Source organism: Silurus aristotelis (assembly GCF_946808225.1).
Source record: "Silurus aristotelis genome assembly, chromosome: 9".
NCBI lineage: Eukaryota > Metazoa > Chordata > Actinopteri > Siluriformes > Siluridae > Silurus > Silurus aristotelis.
In genome coordinates this window covers 22,625,706-22,642,455 of record NC_139582.1, presented here as the reverse complement: position 1 = coordinate 22,642,455, position 16,750 = coordinate 22,625,706, and the positions used below count along the sequence as shown (strand labels likewise).

The following is a 16,750-nucleotide window of genomic DNA, read 5'->3' as shown; positions in this document are numbered from 1 at the left end:
CATATATATATATATATATATATATATATATATATATACATATATATATATATATATATACATATATATATATATATATATATATATATATATATATATATATATATATATATATGTATATATATACATACATTTGCGCGGGGTACAGTAAGCACAGTCTGCTACCCTGAGATTCGCCTGCTCCCTGCTCCCTGCTCCCTAAGACCCTGACACTACGCTTGAAGCCCCTACGTAATATGTCGGCGCTCATGGGTAAAGCTTATGTTTTGGCAGCTCAAGCCGCTGCATTCCTGCACACCAAGTGGGGTTACAGGCGTATTAGGCTGACCTGCTGCATGAGCTGGATATGGGAGGTTTTCACAAGGTGTTCACGAACACCTCACGGCGGATCTGGCTCTCAGAGCCACCAAAGAGACCACTAGGGCCATTGGCTGGTCCATGGCTGCCCTGGTGTCTACAGAGAGGCACCTGTGGCTCACTCTGTCAGAAATGTCTGTTCCGGAGGTACATGTAGCATCGTGACTCGCACTCCCCCTGTTGGGGATCCTGTGTGATGCTCAGCACCGAACCCCCTTGAGGTGACCGATCTGAGGACTGTCATCAGAAGGAAGGCTTTGACGACAGGACTTTTTGGGGATCCGGCTGTGAAGGGGTGCCTCCTTGCCCCAAGGAGGAACGTACAGCCGAAAAGTGTGTTCTTGCTTGCTTTCACTTATTTTTTTTTTGGAGACAAACGATTGACAAATACAACACATACACACTTGCACTTCGTGAACAAACAGAAACTGGCGCAGCTTCACTCCATGTGCGTTTTATAATTCCTGGTTGTGACGTCACCCAGCTGGTGACAGCCAGCGTCCAATTTTTGACTGATTACACATTATTTCGGAGCGTGAACACTCAGGCACGTTCCCAAAGCGTTTTGACATAGCTCGAGTTCCTGAAAGGGAACTAAGGTTTTAGTCATATGTTTTAATCTTGTGATCATTGAACCTTATCTCTTCATAAACCTTTATATCAGGGACCTGGACAGTCTTGCTGGCAAGAATCGTACATCTGTTACTCTTCCCATTGATGAAGTTTTCCAGACCCTTAATGATCTCATTACATATTTTCAACTCCCTGATGCCAAACTTGAGCATGAAAAGAAGCAGATCAAGCTGCGTTCACTCAAGAACCGCCAGAACCTCTTCAAACAGGAGGTCAGTGTCCTTAACCAGCTTTGACAAGCCAACTTGTCTTTTTCTTTTTTTATTAGAGAACATTTATTAAGGGACCATTTCCACAGCAGGACCCGGCAAGGGTCCGATGTTGAATAGTTAAAATTATTTTTCCATTTTTCAGAGTATGCTAGCATATTACCTATAATCACCTATGAAACTGCTAAACATTTTCAAATTGAATTATGCAATATGCAATTTCAGATACAATATGTCTAGTCAGCCCAGGAGAGAAATAAAACCCAGGTACGCAGGTGCTTACAATGTACGAACAGTAATTAATAATAAAATCTTCGAAATGCTGGGATTGTTAGTCATATGGATTTATATCATATTCTACTTTTGTTTTACATATGGTCAAACGTTTGCACCTAATCAACCACAGCCATGCTGCCACAAAGTAGGAACACAAGTGTGCATAATGTCTTAGTATGGTGTAGCATTACACGTTCTCTTTACTAAGTAAAGTACTACTAAGTAAATGACCCAAGCAAGTTCTGGTGGAATCCCTGCAAATAAAAGCTATCTTAACACAAGGAAACATATCTTGAATATAATCAAATGTTTCAAGAAGTACTTTTTATAGGATTACATTAAGCCAGTTAAATTTATTGCTGAACATCATTATTCGAGCTTGTAATTTTTCTTGTTTTATATACAGTATATATTGATATTTCCACTTGCTAAAATCTTTTGTTAGTGGTTTGCTTCAGGGAATGGACATGAACCCTGAAAACTACCTCAGAATTCTGTAATGAATTAATTTTTTTATTTATGGAGCTGTGCTTTATCTAAGCTTTTTGTTCTTCAAATCAAAGTGTTCCTGGAAAATCATCTAAGGCATTTTCTGAAATGACAAGTAAAGGCATCAACAATTAGATTTTTCTAATTAAGTCTATAAAATAAGTCTATTATGTCAATTGAGTCTAATAATAATATTGTCGGTTATAGAAATTGATTCCTTGATTAAGGGCAACACTTAAGGTTGAAAAACACATAGTTAAAGGTTAGAGCGGTTTGCACTCAGGATTAATATGCAGGACACATACAGTACTATATGGTCACCGTGACAGCAGAGCTCTTTTTTTTTTTTTTTACTTCTTTTAAACTTGCTTTGTCTCTCTTTGTCTTCTGTCTTAGGGAATGCTGACACTGGTGTCAAACTGCATTGATCGTTTGAGTGTCTACAGCAGTACAGCACACGTTGGCGAATGTTTGGGAAAGGAAGCTGGCACAGCTTGGAAAGGCATTCTCAACTTACTCTACGAGCTTCTAGGTACAGTATAATGCCTGAGACTGAGGGAGACGTTATTTCTGTTATTGCATTTTACATGTTGAAATTAGTTCGGTCATTAAATAGTCCTCCAGCGTGTTTTTTTTTTATTTAGTGTCTCTGTGTACAAATATGATTTCATGGTTTATTAAAGTTTAAACCAGTCCCTAGCTCTCTGTGTGGCTGAAGAGTGATTTATTATACCACTGTATTTGTTTGGTACCCTGAGCAATTCTTATGAGGGTTTGGATCCAGTGTAACTGTATATAAAAATAATCTTTCACCTAAATTTACATGCACAAAAGTTGCAAAGGTGTGGATTTTTAAGGGTTTACATTTTTCTTATGATTGAAAAAAACACATGACACAAAAACATATTCACTCATACATTATTTCTTTTACCTTCATTTTTACAGTATTGTGAAGAATTTTTTTTCTACCACTAAGACTATTGTGCTTTATGATCATACATGTCATTCAGCTGCTTTCTTAGCAGATGGCATCTAAATCCATGATGAAGTATGCCATGAAGCCACACCAGTGTCTTATATGGCAGCTGATTCAATCAATTAAATATTTTTTTATTTGTATAGCTCTTTTAACAATGGACTTTGTCTTAAAGCAGCTTTACCCAGATAAGACGGTAATAAAGAATGAAGAAGATTGTCTCTTGTAATTGTAAACATGTCTCTAATAAGTAATTCAGTAGCGACAGTGGCAAGGAAAATGGCATAAGATGGCATAAGGCAGAAACCTTGAAAGGAGCCAGACTCAAGAGGGAACCGTCCTCATCTGGGAGGCACCCAATGTCTATTTATTACAGTTAAACATTGTTGACGTGTGCAGTTATGGTGATCAAATGCAACCTGTAGACCTGTTTCAGTGTAGAAGACTGTTGACATTAGGTACAGTCCAAATCCATCCTCAAAGCTCCTGTGTTGCTCCGTAATTTCATGGATCTTTAAGCTGTTGATGTGAAACCATCCCCAGCTGCACAGAGTGGCTCCCAATTGAAGAGAACCCCATGCAGAGGCAGGCCGGGATGAAGCAGGGAAATCAGAGAAGAGGAGAGCACCAGGAACACTGGTCACTGGAACTTCAGGATCATATTCAACTAAAGAGAGAGAGAGAGAGAGAGAGAGAGAGAGAGAGAGAGAAATATGGATTATAAGTATCTTTATTGTTGTATAAAAATTAAAGACACTGTGGAGTTGGGGACTCTGGCAAGACTAGTCATAGCATCATAACTAAAAAGGAGAGCCGAAAGGCACAAAACACTATGTCCATGAGCCCTCCAGATCTGTTCCTTTTGCCTCAGAAACACCTAGAAGACTTGACTAAATAAATGTTTTAGGTCTAGAGTTGAACCCTGAGACTGTGTCTGAGTCACAAACACTAATTGGAAGGCTGTTCTATAACTGTGGGGCTTTATAAGAAAAAGCTCTGCCCCCTGCTGTAGTCTTCATTATTTTAGGTACCAACAAATAGCCTGCACCTTTTGAAGCATGGGGAATCAAAATAGTACAGATGTTTGCTCAGATACTGTAGTTTAAGACCATTTAGTGCTTTATACGTCAAAAGTAGTATTTTATAGTCATATTTTCTTGATCTGAACCCAGCCATTAGGGAGGCACAAGCCAGTGCACTCTTAGTGCCATTCCCAAGCCCGGATAAATGGGGGGGGTTGTGTTAGGAAGGGCATCCAGCGTCAAACATGTGCCAAATCGAACATGCGGATCACGAATAAGATTTTCATACCGGATCAGTCGAGGCCCGGGTTACCAACAACCGCCACAGGTATCGTTAGCCAACAGGGTACTGGTGGAAATTGGGGTACTGTTGGCCGAAGGAGGAGAAGGGGAGGAGAAAGATGTCTACAGAGACGGCAGGGAAAGGAGAAGTGTAGGAGAGTGGAGGTTAGGGTTGGTACTTTAAATGTTGGCACTATGACTGGTAAAGGGAGAGAGGTAGCTGATATGATGGAGAGGAGAAAGGTAAATATGTTGTGTGTTCAGGAGACCAAGTGGAAAGGGAGTAAGGCCAGGAACATTGGAGGTGGGTTTAAACTGATCTATTATGGTGTGGATGGAAAGAGAAATGGTGTAGGGGTGATTCTGAAGGAAGAATACAGTAAGAGTGTAGTGGAGGTGAGGAGAGTTTCTGATAGGGTGATGAACATGAAGCTGGAAGTTAAAGGGATGATGATAAATGTCATCAGTGCCTATGCTCCACAAGTCGGCTGTGAGATGGAGGAGAAGAAAAGATTCTGGAGTGAGTTAGAAATGAACGATTGGTAAATGGGGCAGACTTTAATGGACATGTAGGTGAAGGGAACAGAGGTGATGAGGAGGTTATGGGTAGGTATGGCCTTAAGGAGAGGAATGTGAAAGGGCAGATGGTGGTAGATTTTGCTAAAAGGATGGAAATGGCAGTGGTGAATACGTATTTTAAGAAGAAGGAGGATCATAGGGTGACCTATAAGAGTGGAGGAAGGCGCACACAGGTGGATTATCTTCTATGTAGGAGATACAACCTGAAGAAGATTGGAGACTGTAAGGTTTTGGCAGGGGACAGTGTAGCTAGACAGCATCGGATGGTGGTCTGTAGGATGGTTTTGAAGGCAAAGAAGAAGAGGAGGAGAGTGAGGACTGAAAAAAAAATACGATGGTGGAAACTGAAGGGAGGAAGAGTGTAGTGTGAGGTTCACTTCCTCCTGGTTACCTAATATGAGGCAAAAACTTCCTGGAGTGCATTTGCAATTTTTCCTTTTTAGTTTCTAGTTATTTTGTGATAACTTTCAAACTTAGAAACAGCCCACTCATATGGCTAATCACTGATCTTTTCTATTCTGTTAAACATCCCTTGTGAGCCGTGTTTAGTGATGTACTTAATAATCAGCTCTTCCATTTCAAAAATGCTAAGTTACAACTACACATTATGTAGTTACTTTAAAATACCCGCTAGTCTATTTATTCACCATACCAATACTTCTAGTGCAAAATGAATAAACCTCCGCAATATCAGTTTTAAATGTAACACTGTCGCAATCCATCAGACAAAACAACACTACTTCACTGCATTATATCCTAAACCAGTCTTTAAAACAGTTTAAAGCAGTGTCACTACCCACTAAAACCACACTACTTCAGTTTTTAAACTGTTTTAAACTTTACAGAGCAGCTAGGGATCAAGCTCTTTACATTATCACCAGTTTGACTTTCTTTAGAAACTAATAAACTTAAGCACTTTGTTTCAGTTACTTTAGAAACAATACTATTCCAATACAACTTTGCCACCACACTATGTTGGGCTGATTTGGTTCTGTTAGGATCCTATACAGAAATGTACAAAATAGGCTTAAGAACTCCTCCTCCTTATGTTTAAGAAACTCAATTCTTTTCTGCCCTTAACATTTTCTCCTCTATATTCTTTTTAAATGAGAGGGTTCCCTTAACAAAAAATAGCATAGAAAAAATAAACCGTTTTTGTTACCTTTCCCATTTTATTTAGGAAATCCCTCGCTGAGTGGCTTACCAATGTAAGAAAAAATTATGAGGACAACGATGATCATAATGAAGAAGTAGTTTATAACAACATAGCAGTGACAAAATACATGATGCACTTTGGGTTCATAGAAGTCAGAAAGATCGAAGAACAAACTCTACCCAGATATTTCATATTGTTCTTCCCTTTGAATTGTAGAAAGGATTTACCTTTTAAATGTAAATTAAGTGTAAGAACTGAGTAAAGGAACACATGGCAGGGTGATGTCACTATCGAGCTGGAGGTCAGTAGGTGGTAGTCACCGGTATTTACACCTTTGCTGGTCCCGGCCCCTGGCAGCTCAGGTTAGGGTATTTTTTAAATGATAGTCATGGTCTCGGACACCTTTTGGTTAGAGATGGTCCTTGATGGCTTGCTGCCTCTTCCAGACTGATTAAATTAAGACTATTTTTCAGATTAATCCAATTGAAATTGTATGTCAAGCTACATAGCTGATTTTGTAAAATTCAAGCTGTTTTGCGAATTAGCTCATTTTGATATAGAATGGGTTGAGGCAGTCTGTAAATTCCTTCAGTTGTGTTCGGTTTTTCTCAAACGTGGTGCTTTGCAGACAAACATTTTTAATTTGGGCTCATCTGTCCAGAGAAATGTTGCAAAGGGACGGATAATTTCCAGTAGGGAAAGGTGAGAAATTTTGGAAATATAGAAGATGAAAACTTAACAGGAATTTATGGACATTTATGGGAATTAATAAAAAAAATTGGTCAATGTGTATAAACTATGTCATATACAAACATAAATATAAACATTTTGTTTGTCATAAACTGATATGAATGCAAAAAATATGATTAGTGAAATGTGTGTTTCATTTATGAGATGATGGTGTAGAGAGTTCTTTATAGTATGCCTGTGTTTACTAAGATATGCCTTCTCTTTATGCCATCTTTTTAAGCTGCTCTGATTCGAGGAAATAGAAATAACTGCACACAGTTCTCTCAAAACCTGGACTGGCTGGTCAGCAAGCTGGAAAGACTGGAGTCATCCTCAGGTAGAACAGACTTTTCCATTCTTGTTTCTGGAATATAGAGTTTAATACATTAAGTCTTCAATAATGGTTTTCTGTATACTAGTCAGAGATGGGACATTGGGGCCCAGCACAGCCATAATTTTTGCCTATTGTATGAGAAGTTGGACACTAAGGAAGGAGAAAAATATTTATACTGATGGCCAGGCAGAGGGACTGAGCTGGGAAGGATGTGCAGCAAGTTAGAGATGCAATAAAAGATGCAGATGGGAGTGGTTTAACTAGTGAGGAGAGTGTGTTGAGAATGTGGAGGGAGTATTTTGAGCATCTGATGAATGAGGAAAATGAAAGAGAGAAAAGGTTGGATGATGTGGAGATGGTAAAGCAGAAAGCGGGTAGGATTAGAAAGGATGAAGTGAGAGCAGCAATTAAGCAGATGAAAAGTGGAAAGTTGGTTGGACCAGATGACATATCGTGGAGATGTTTAGGAGAGATTGCATTAGAGCTTTTAAACAGATTGTTTAACAAGATTTTTGTAAGGTGAAAGGATGCCTGAGGAATGGCGAAGGAGTTTGCTGGTACTGATTTTTAAGAATAAGGGAGATGTGCAGACCTGCAGATTGAGACCTACATTGAAATAAAGTTGATCAGACACACCAGGAAGTTATGGGAAAGAGTAGTGGAAGCCAGGCTGAGAAAAGAGGTGACCATCTGTGAGCAACAGTATGGTTTCATGCTGAGGAAGAGCACTACAGATGCAATATTTACTTTGAGAATGTTAATAGAGAAATATAGGGAAGGTCAAAAGATTTTGAGAAAGCGTATAACAGGGTGCTGAGAGAGGAGTTGTGGTATTGTGTGAGGAAATCAGGTGTGGCAGAGCAGTGTGTAAGGGTGGTACAGGACATGTATGAGGACAGTGTGACAGCAGTGAAGTTTACAGCAGGAACGACAGACTGGTTCAAGGTGGAGGTGAGACTGCATCAAGGATCGGCTCTGTGCTCTTTCCTGCTTGCAGTGGTGATGGACAGGTTGACAGACGAGGTCCGACAGGAGTCACTGTGAACTATGGTGTTTGTAAATGATATTGTGATTTGTGGGGAGAGTAGGGAGCAGGTTGACAATAGCCTGGAGAGTTGGAGGTACGTGCTGGAGAGAAGGGGAATGAAAGTCAGTATGAGTAAGACAGAGTACATGTGTGTGGATGAGAGGGAGGACAGTGGAGTGGTGTGGTTGCAGGGAGAAGAGGTGGAGAATGTGGAGGAGTTCAGGTACCTGGTGTCAACTGTGCAAAGTAATGGAGAGTGTGTTAGATAACTGAGCAAAAGAGTGCAGGCAAGCTGGAGTAGGTGGAGAAGAGTGGCAGGAGTGATTTGTGATAGAAGAGTATCTGCACGAGTTAAAGGGAAAGTTTATTGTGGTGAGACTGTGGTGAGACCTGCTATGTTTTAGAGAAAGCGGCATTGGCTAAAAGACAGGAGGTGGAGCTGGAGGTAGGAAAGCTGAAGATGTTGAGGTTTTCATTGGGAGTGACGAGGATGGACAGGATTAGAAACAAGTTTATTAGAGGAGTAACGCATGTAGGACATTTAGAGGACAAAGTGAGAGAGGCCCAATTGAGATGGTTTGGACATGTGCAGAGGAGGGACAGTGGGTATGACAGTAGGAGAATGCTGAGGATGGAGCCACCAGGAAGGAGGAAAAGAGGAAGGCCAAAGAGGAAGTTTATCTATCACGTAGTTTTTATAATCACGGTTAAAAAAACATCAATACTATACAATAACGCAATATAACAATGCGTGGCATTACAGAGAGAGACATTTCACATATGGAGGGTAAATGCCATTTTTACTACAGCAAGAAACCCAGTTATTAACCTCTACACTACAACCGCAGCTGTGCCACCTACATCGTCTGGAGCAGATCAGAATCAATATTTGTATAATAACATGACAAAAACATTAAAAATAAATAAAATACAACCTACTCACCAGAGATGCATACTCATAATTTGCACTACTCCTCAGAGGCTGTAAGCCAGTGGTACCGCTCGTATTCACTGGTCTGGAAGTGGCAAACAAACCCTTTACCGGGCTGAGACAAGTTAGCTTTGGGGTTCGCCGACCTCTCCTCACGATGTCTAGCTATTCTGGAAAATGTATTTTTAAGTATGTCAGAGACCAAATCAATTTCTCTTCCTCCATAGGCATAAAAAAGTCTAACTCAGATGTATTCCTGTGTGCAGCATGCTACAGTCTTTTTTGCCATTCGAACTTGGCTGTAACATTTTTCCCTCTGACCAACCAATCAGAAGACGGAAAAATGCCCCCGCTATTCGGGGCCAGCTAGCTGGCCCTGTGAGGCGATTGTAAAATCTGATTGGTTAAAGAAACAGACCTATTCATAATATTCTCAATGATTAAAGGGCCAGGCAGGATAGACTTTGCAGGCCCTGGGCAGATTAGATTTACATGGCAGCACATAGAGGCTGAAATCTGATTGGACAAAAAAATCTAATACCCACATACACATGTACATGCAGTAAAGCAGTGCACCCAAGAGAAACGCTACGAAATGAAGAGAATAGACTGTTGGGAATAAATTAATAAAATTTCATGGAACAAATATTAGAATTTAGCTTGTAAATGTAGGTCAGTGCTTCTGATAGTGTTTAGGCCAGCAGAGAAGGCTTTGCTGCCCCTAGCTGCCCCCCACTGAATTTTATATTACCTATTTAAGCACATTTCATCCGTCACATCACATACTGGTGTAAGGCCTGTAGTAATTAATAGTGCAGGCTGCTGCTAGTTTCATATCCATGTTGCTTGATGCTGTTGATTTAAACAATCAGCTTGCAACTTTCTTATGCTGAGGCCTGCTAGTATTGTGTCACATTTTTATGTACTTTGATTGGATGATCAGAGAATAGGATAAGATAAGATAAACCTTTATTCGTCCCACAGTGGGGAAATTTCTTCACTATTTCTGCACTAGTCAGAGCTCTCAAATTGCATCTGTATTAAACTGCACAAGTTCAAATATATTTTTGTGGCTTTAAATGCTTTTTTTTATTTCGTAATGGCTGATAGAGGAGTAGAAATTGATTTGGTCACAGATATAATTACAGGAACATTTAAAAGACAGGCTTTTTAAGAAAAGCTGTGCATCATCAGGAAAGCTGAGCCGAAACGGCTCAAAACTGTTTTTTATATAGCATTCATACTTTTGCATTTTCTTTCCTGGTGAACTTGCCACCGGGAAAAACTTAATGCATGGAAAAAATGCACAGAAATGCAAAAATATGCAGGGAAAAATTAGAAATTATGTATGTGGTCTGGCTGTTACTGCAGTGAAAGAAGTTTTAATTGGGTTTCTTGCTTTAGTAATAGCATTCATTCTCTCTGCATGAGGTACTGGTCTTTGTTGAATTACACCCTTCAAATAATCAACTCAGTTTAAAAATCTACTTCCAGTCCACTTCAGTCACTGTCCCAATCACTCAGACTCGGACATGGTCCTATTGATCTTGGTGCCCGAGGCCTGACCGTACCAGTCATTCAAGTTCAGTGCTTTCCATACCGATAAAACACCAGTGGCTGAAAGGTCCATGTATTTCATGTATAAATCGCAAGTCGCTGTCATTCCGCTGTCAGTGATGCGTAATATTAATACTGTTTAAGATAGATAGATAGATAGATAGATAGATAGATAGATAGATAGATAGATAGATAGATAGATAGATAGATAGATAGATAGAACTTCATTGTCATTGCATTGTACAGGTACACAGCAACATAATGCAGTTTGGCATCTACCAGAAGTGCAAAAATAGTGCAGATAAATATGTAGCATTTTTACAGCATGTTATATATATGTAAGCATATGTACAGTGAATGAATATAAAGGCTATAGCAGTGCAGAGATGTGTGGACATCGTTAAGAAGTACAGATAGATGTTCTAAGGCTATAGCATTGAAGAGGAAATGTGCAGAAGTGGAAGGTTATAAGATTATGGCATTTAAGAAATGTGCATGCTGAATAATATATATATACACGCACACACTATATACACATATATATATATATATATATATATATATATATATATATATATATATATATATATATATATATATATATATATATATATATATATACATGAATGATAAATGTTGGGCAGAATGTACAGTAAGGATATAAAGATAAATATAGAAAAAAATAGTGCAGATGTATTGAAGAGTAAAAAAAGCTATACTATGTAATATGTACATTGTATGTATAATTGTACAGAGGTTATATACAGTGTTTTTATAGTTATCTAGCGGTGTAGTGTAGTGGTGTAGTAGTTCAGTAGTGTGATGGTGGATGGAGAAAAGCTGCCCCCTACTGATCCTCAGGGATCCTTATGGATGTGAACTCCCTGGAACTAATATTGATTGTTTCCAGAGCTCAAAGATGCCAGATGCCACAAATTTAAATCTAGATGGAGTCATTAGGATGTAACTAACCCAGAGATGGAGAGTAAGGAGAGAGTGTATAGAAGTATAGGGGTAACGATCAGCTTTTCTGTTGAACGTGTGATCATTTTGGGGTTGAATGAAAGAGCATGCAAATCAAACCGCCAAGGAGATTGTGTAGGTCTATGGGTTAAGAATTGGATATCCAACGCTAGAGGAGCATGATCAGAGATCACAATGCCCAAATAGTCTTTAGATACAACGGAGTGATTAAGATGGCTATCAATAAATAAAAAAAAATCAATTCTGGAATATGAATGATGCACTGGGGAGAAAAATTAGAATTTCTTGATGCCGGGATTGTGACATCTTCATGGGTCTACTAAGCCGTTTTGTGACATGAAATCAGAGAACGATTTAGACATTGCAGATTGGAATACAGCCGAGAACTAGAACGATCCAAAACAGGGTTCAAAACACAATTCAAATCACCACCAAAAATGATCAAATGGGTATTTAAAAAGGGAAGACTACTCAGTAACCTATTCGCAAAATCAGGATCATTAAAGTTTGGAGCATAAATATTAACCAGCAAAACCTTGGTCTGTATCAACGTACCAGCCACAATGAGACATCTGCCATTCCTATCTGCAATTATACGGGTAGGTGAAAACGTATGCTTCTATTTACTAGGATGGCCACCCCTCCGTGCCTTAGAATTGAAATTGGAGTGAAAAGTTTGACCCACCCAAGGACGGTGAAGCCTATGATGATCTTTGACTCAGAGGTGTGTTTCCTGTAAAAATACTATGTCGGCGCGTAAGCGTTACAGGTGGGTAAAAACCCTAGACCGGGTTATAGGATTACCCATGACCCTAATATTCCAGTTAAGGAACAGGACAGGTGTACCACTGCCAGCTAAACGTGGGTCGGTATTAGTGTCAGCCATTCATCCAAAACCAACTACAAAAAAAATTAAAACAGGACCTGTGATGCCAGGGGGATCCCCATCCCCCCACCCCTGTGCGCGCGCATTCGACACTCAAACACAAACACATACCCAACACACAAGTAGAGTCCCCATTCTAACAGTACCCCAGGGGACAGCAACATGAACTATCAAAAAAGAAACCTACCGCCGCCCACACAAATAAATGTGCTAACGACACGGAGAACAAGCCTAAGCAAAGAGAAGGCTCCAGCTGATTTATCACAACATAAATTATGCGCAACTATATCTAGTTTACGGCTACTCATCCCCAGTCTACATAAATATATAAACAAAGTTTCCAAAGGGAAATAAATTTCCCCAAAAAATTGACCAAGCATTTATGAAACAAACATTACGTTTTTAGGATCACTTACACTTTGATTCCCGTAAAAATAACACTAAAAAAAACCAACAACGAACACAACAACACACAAAGTGCGTAAGGTTAGAGACCAGCATCACCACGCAAAGTTTGTGAACAGTGCAGTGATATGAAAACAAGGAGTAAACATTGCGTCCCACAGCGACAAAAAAGTGTTTACACTTTAAACAGTTTGGATAGTTTTTATATACTTGCTGGCTTCGTCAGGGAAAAGAAAATCTTTGCCCACACCATTGTGTGTAATATGTAGCCGCGCTGGATAAAACAACCCGTACCGCACACCTTCAATGCCACGGAGCTGTCGCCGCACCTCGTTGAAGGCAGCTCGGGCTTTTTTTGCAGTTTTCACCGTATGGTCGGGAAAGATAGAAATGTTCAGACCCTTAAACTGAATTTGCTGTAGTTCTCTGGCGCGCCGTATGACATCAAGACATTCGCTGTGATAGTGAAATTTTGGACACAATGGCTTGTGGTCCTTCACCAGGCTTTGGTACGGGCTGTAGAGTGCAATGTGACCTGTCCAGAACCGGCTCCTTTTCCAGACTCGGTGCCTCCCTTAACAGTGTGGCAACACTCGGGGGACCCTTAGGAACACTGATTATCCGGACATCCGAACATCCGTGACCTAGCTTCCAGATCTTCGCATTTGGTCTCTAGTTTATCGAACTCAGCAGTAAGAAGTTGTATGTCACGTTGCATTACAGCGATATCATCGGTGCAAACAGAAAGTGAGTGCTCCATCTCAACCACGCCGCAGCCTCATTTGCAGCTATATCGCTGGACAGCTGCACCTTCACTGCCTGCAGCTATGACTTTATTGTTAGTCAATCGTCTCCCAATGTACGTTCCAATGCACGTAGTTCAGCCTTAAAAACCTTGGTAATTTCGGACCTCAAAGAGGACAGCAGCTCTGACTTTAATGAGTCAATATCAGCCTTAGAAGCTGCCTGTGGAAGGATGGGCCCTTCTCACGGAGGTGAATAATGCGAAGGCAAGGCAACTGCGAGGCAACTGAAGGCGAGGCAACTGTTGCACCAGGCTACGGGTCTTAGTAGTTTTACCAGACATCATAATTACCTCTAGATTCAAATATACAAACAACAAGGCTAAACCGAGGGATTGAGAGTAAAAAAAAAAGTGAAAAGCTCGAAATAATAACAATTATAACAATAATCCACCGGAGCCACCTAACACCACATCCTACTCCATGACAAGCTATAGACAGCACCCCCTACTCTTTTTTTTTTTTTTTTAACTATTCTTTCATGCATCCCCAAGAAGATCTAATAATAAAAGTCACACCTTGCATCATCTCTTTGAAACACATTTGTCTATGTGCTGTCTTTGTATTTCTATTAATTCCCACTGACGTGGAGTGTTAATGATTGATTCTGTGCTTCAGGCATTCTGGAGGTCCTTCACTGCATCCTAATTGAAAGCCCGGAGGCACTTAATGTCATTCAGAAAGGACATATCAAATCTATCATCTCGCTGCTATACAAACATGGACGCAACTACAAGGTTAATGGCCGCTTTTTTCTTTTGCATAAATGACCAACTAGCTAATGGATGCCTTGGTAATGAAGAAAAGCTTATGATCATAAGAGATATAAGCATTGATTAATTTACTTTACCTAAGCGATTTACCAACTCCAATGAGCCAGGTTTGTAAGGATATGGCCACTTTTCCCACTGTGTTTACTGATCTGTCTTGTCTCTTTTTTATATGTCATAAGATCCTAGATGTTCTGTGCTCACTTTGTGTTTGTAATGGAGTAGCTGTAAGAGCCAATCAGAACCTCATCTGTGATAACCTGCTCCCAAAACGAGATCTGTTACTCCAGACACGGTTGGTCAACAATGTCCAAAGGTAAAGAAAAAATGTATTCCTTTGTGGTCACTGCAAGAAATTATGCAACTACCTAGTTAATTGTATGTCAAAAGTATGGTTTGTAAGTAATTATGTTAGATATGTATTATTTTTGCAGAAGAATAAATCATGTTAGGGAATGCTTTTAGAGGAAAACAAATAGTCCATTATTTTTCAATAACAGCATGGCATAATTAATATTATATTATGTATTCATTTATTATTAATGTATAATTATTATAATTTTTTTCCTATTTATTCCTGGATGTTCTGTCAATAACCTGTTTCTATAGAAATTATAAAGTCATTGTCAGGGACACTGTTAGAAAGAAAATTGATCCAACACCTTTTGACTGGCCAGATTAGAGAATTTGACAGCAATTAGAAATGCTTTCTAAAAGTATTTTTTATATATATATATATATATATATATATATATATATATATATATATATATATATATATATATATATATATATATATATATATATAAGGCTACATTTGAACAGATACTTAACCAAATGAAACACATTGACTGCCAGGGCCATTCACAGGGGGGTGGCTCATGGCTAGAGCCCATGCCCCTTTGCCTTCATCGGCTGAAGTGCCCCTCTCAACAACCCACAATACAAAATGTGTAATTGCAAATCGTAAAAGATGAGGTTAGGATATTTTAAATAAAATAAACCAAATAAAAAAAAGTTTAGCTGTAAACGAAACAGGTTAATATCAAAATGTAAAACAGTAAATAGTTTTTGTTTTATCAGCAATATCAAAACATCTAGAATAACATCTGAAATTATTTTTGTGAGCAGTAAATATTTATTACTGTATGTGCTGTCTTCTCTTTTAATTTTATATTTGTATTAACAATCACCCACCCTCTTACTGACCCCATTTTTAATTTTGGGCCACAGCCCCTCAAAATGTCTGTGCATGGCCCTGTTGACTGCCATATACATACACATTGGCTGTGTTAAAATTAGCAACTATGCACAAAGGTGCATGTAAATAATACATTAAATATGGAGTATCCGTTTTGCAATTGTTAAATTTTCCACTCACTGTACAGCAAGTCATACATTTCTGATTTAACATGTAAACAAGCTTACTGTTCTGGTTTCTTTTTTCATACTTATAGTATGAGACCTAACATCTTTCTGGGTGTGAGGGACGGTTCGGCTCAGTACAAAAAGTGGTACTTTGAGTTGATAATAGACCAGGTGGAGCACTTTGCAACCAGCGAACCTTCTCACCTGCGGGTTGGGTGGGCTTCCTCTAAAAGTTATGCCCCCTACCCAGGAGGTGGAGAGGGGTGGGGAGGAAACGGGGTTGGAGATGACCTCTACTCTTATGGCTTTGATGGACTTCACTTGTGGTCAGGTATCTATTGAAGTAATTCTCTTTTAATATTATTTTAGATTTGTTATTTTATTATGGCATTACACACAAAATGTAGTTTAGTCTGAATTTTTGTCTATTTCTAAAGAGCTATCTTGCAAGGGCAAGTCACAGTTATTAGACAGTGACTGACTCCTCCTCTGTGTTCTTAAAGTTCTCTATGTTTGTGCTGTAGGTCGAATCCCACGGAAAGTAGCTTCAGTAAACCAGCACATACTTACATCCAATGATGTGATCAGTTGCTGTTTGGATCTTGAAGCCCCCAGCATTTCGTTTAGAATCAATGGGCTGCCTGTTCAAGGCATGTTTGAGAGTTTCAACAAAGATGGTCACTTCTTCCCTGTTGTCAGCTTCTCCGCTGGAGTCAAGTATGTAATACAACAGTTATTCACACACACACACACACACACACACACACACACACACACACACACACACACACACACACACACACACACACACACACACACACTACTGAACACAAGTTTTAGGCAGGTATGAAGAAATGCTGTAAAATAAGGATGTCAAAAATAGATATAAAAAATAAATGGTTTATTTTTATCAATTTACAAAATGCAAAGTGAGTGATAGGAAGAAAATAAAATATTTGGTGTGACACTTTGTGTGA

At 39.2% G+C, this 16,750-nt stretch overlaps 1 protein-coding gene across 1 annotated transcript in view; it reads left to right on the top strand.

Annotated features, from left to right (window-relative positions):
• Nucleotides 1-16,750, top strand: part of LOC310731139 (ryanodine receptor 3) — a 417,468-nt gene that overhangs the window by 113,798 nt on the left and 286,920 nt on the right. The window contains 7 exon segments of the mRNA XM_083550556.1: nucleotides 1,022-1,202; nucleotides 2,361-2,496; nucleotides 6,950-7,045; nucleotides 14,254-14,372; nucleotides 14,588-14,721; nucleotides 15,863-16,104; nucleotides 16,298-16,490. Of these exon segments, the coding sequence (XP_083406682.1) occupies nucleotides 1,022-1,202; nucleotides 2,361-2,496; nucleotides 6,950-7,045; nucleotides 14,254-14,372; nucleotides 14,588-14,721; nucleotides 15,863-16,104; nucleotides 16,298-16,490 (1,101 nt within the window).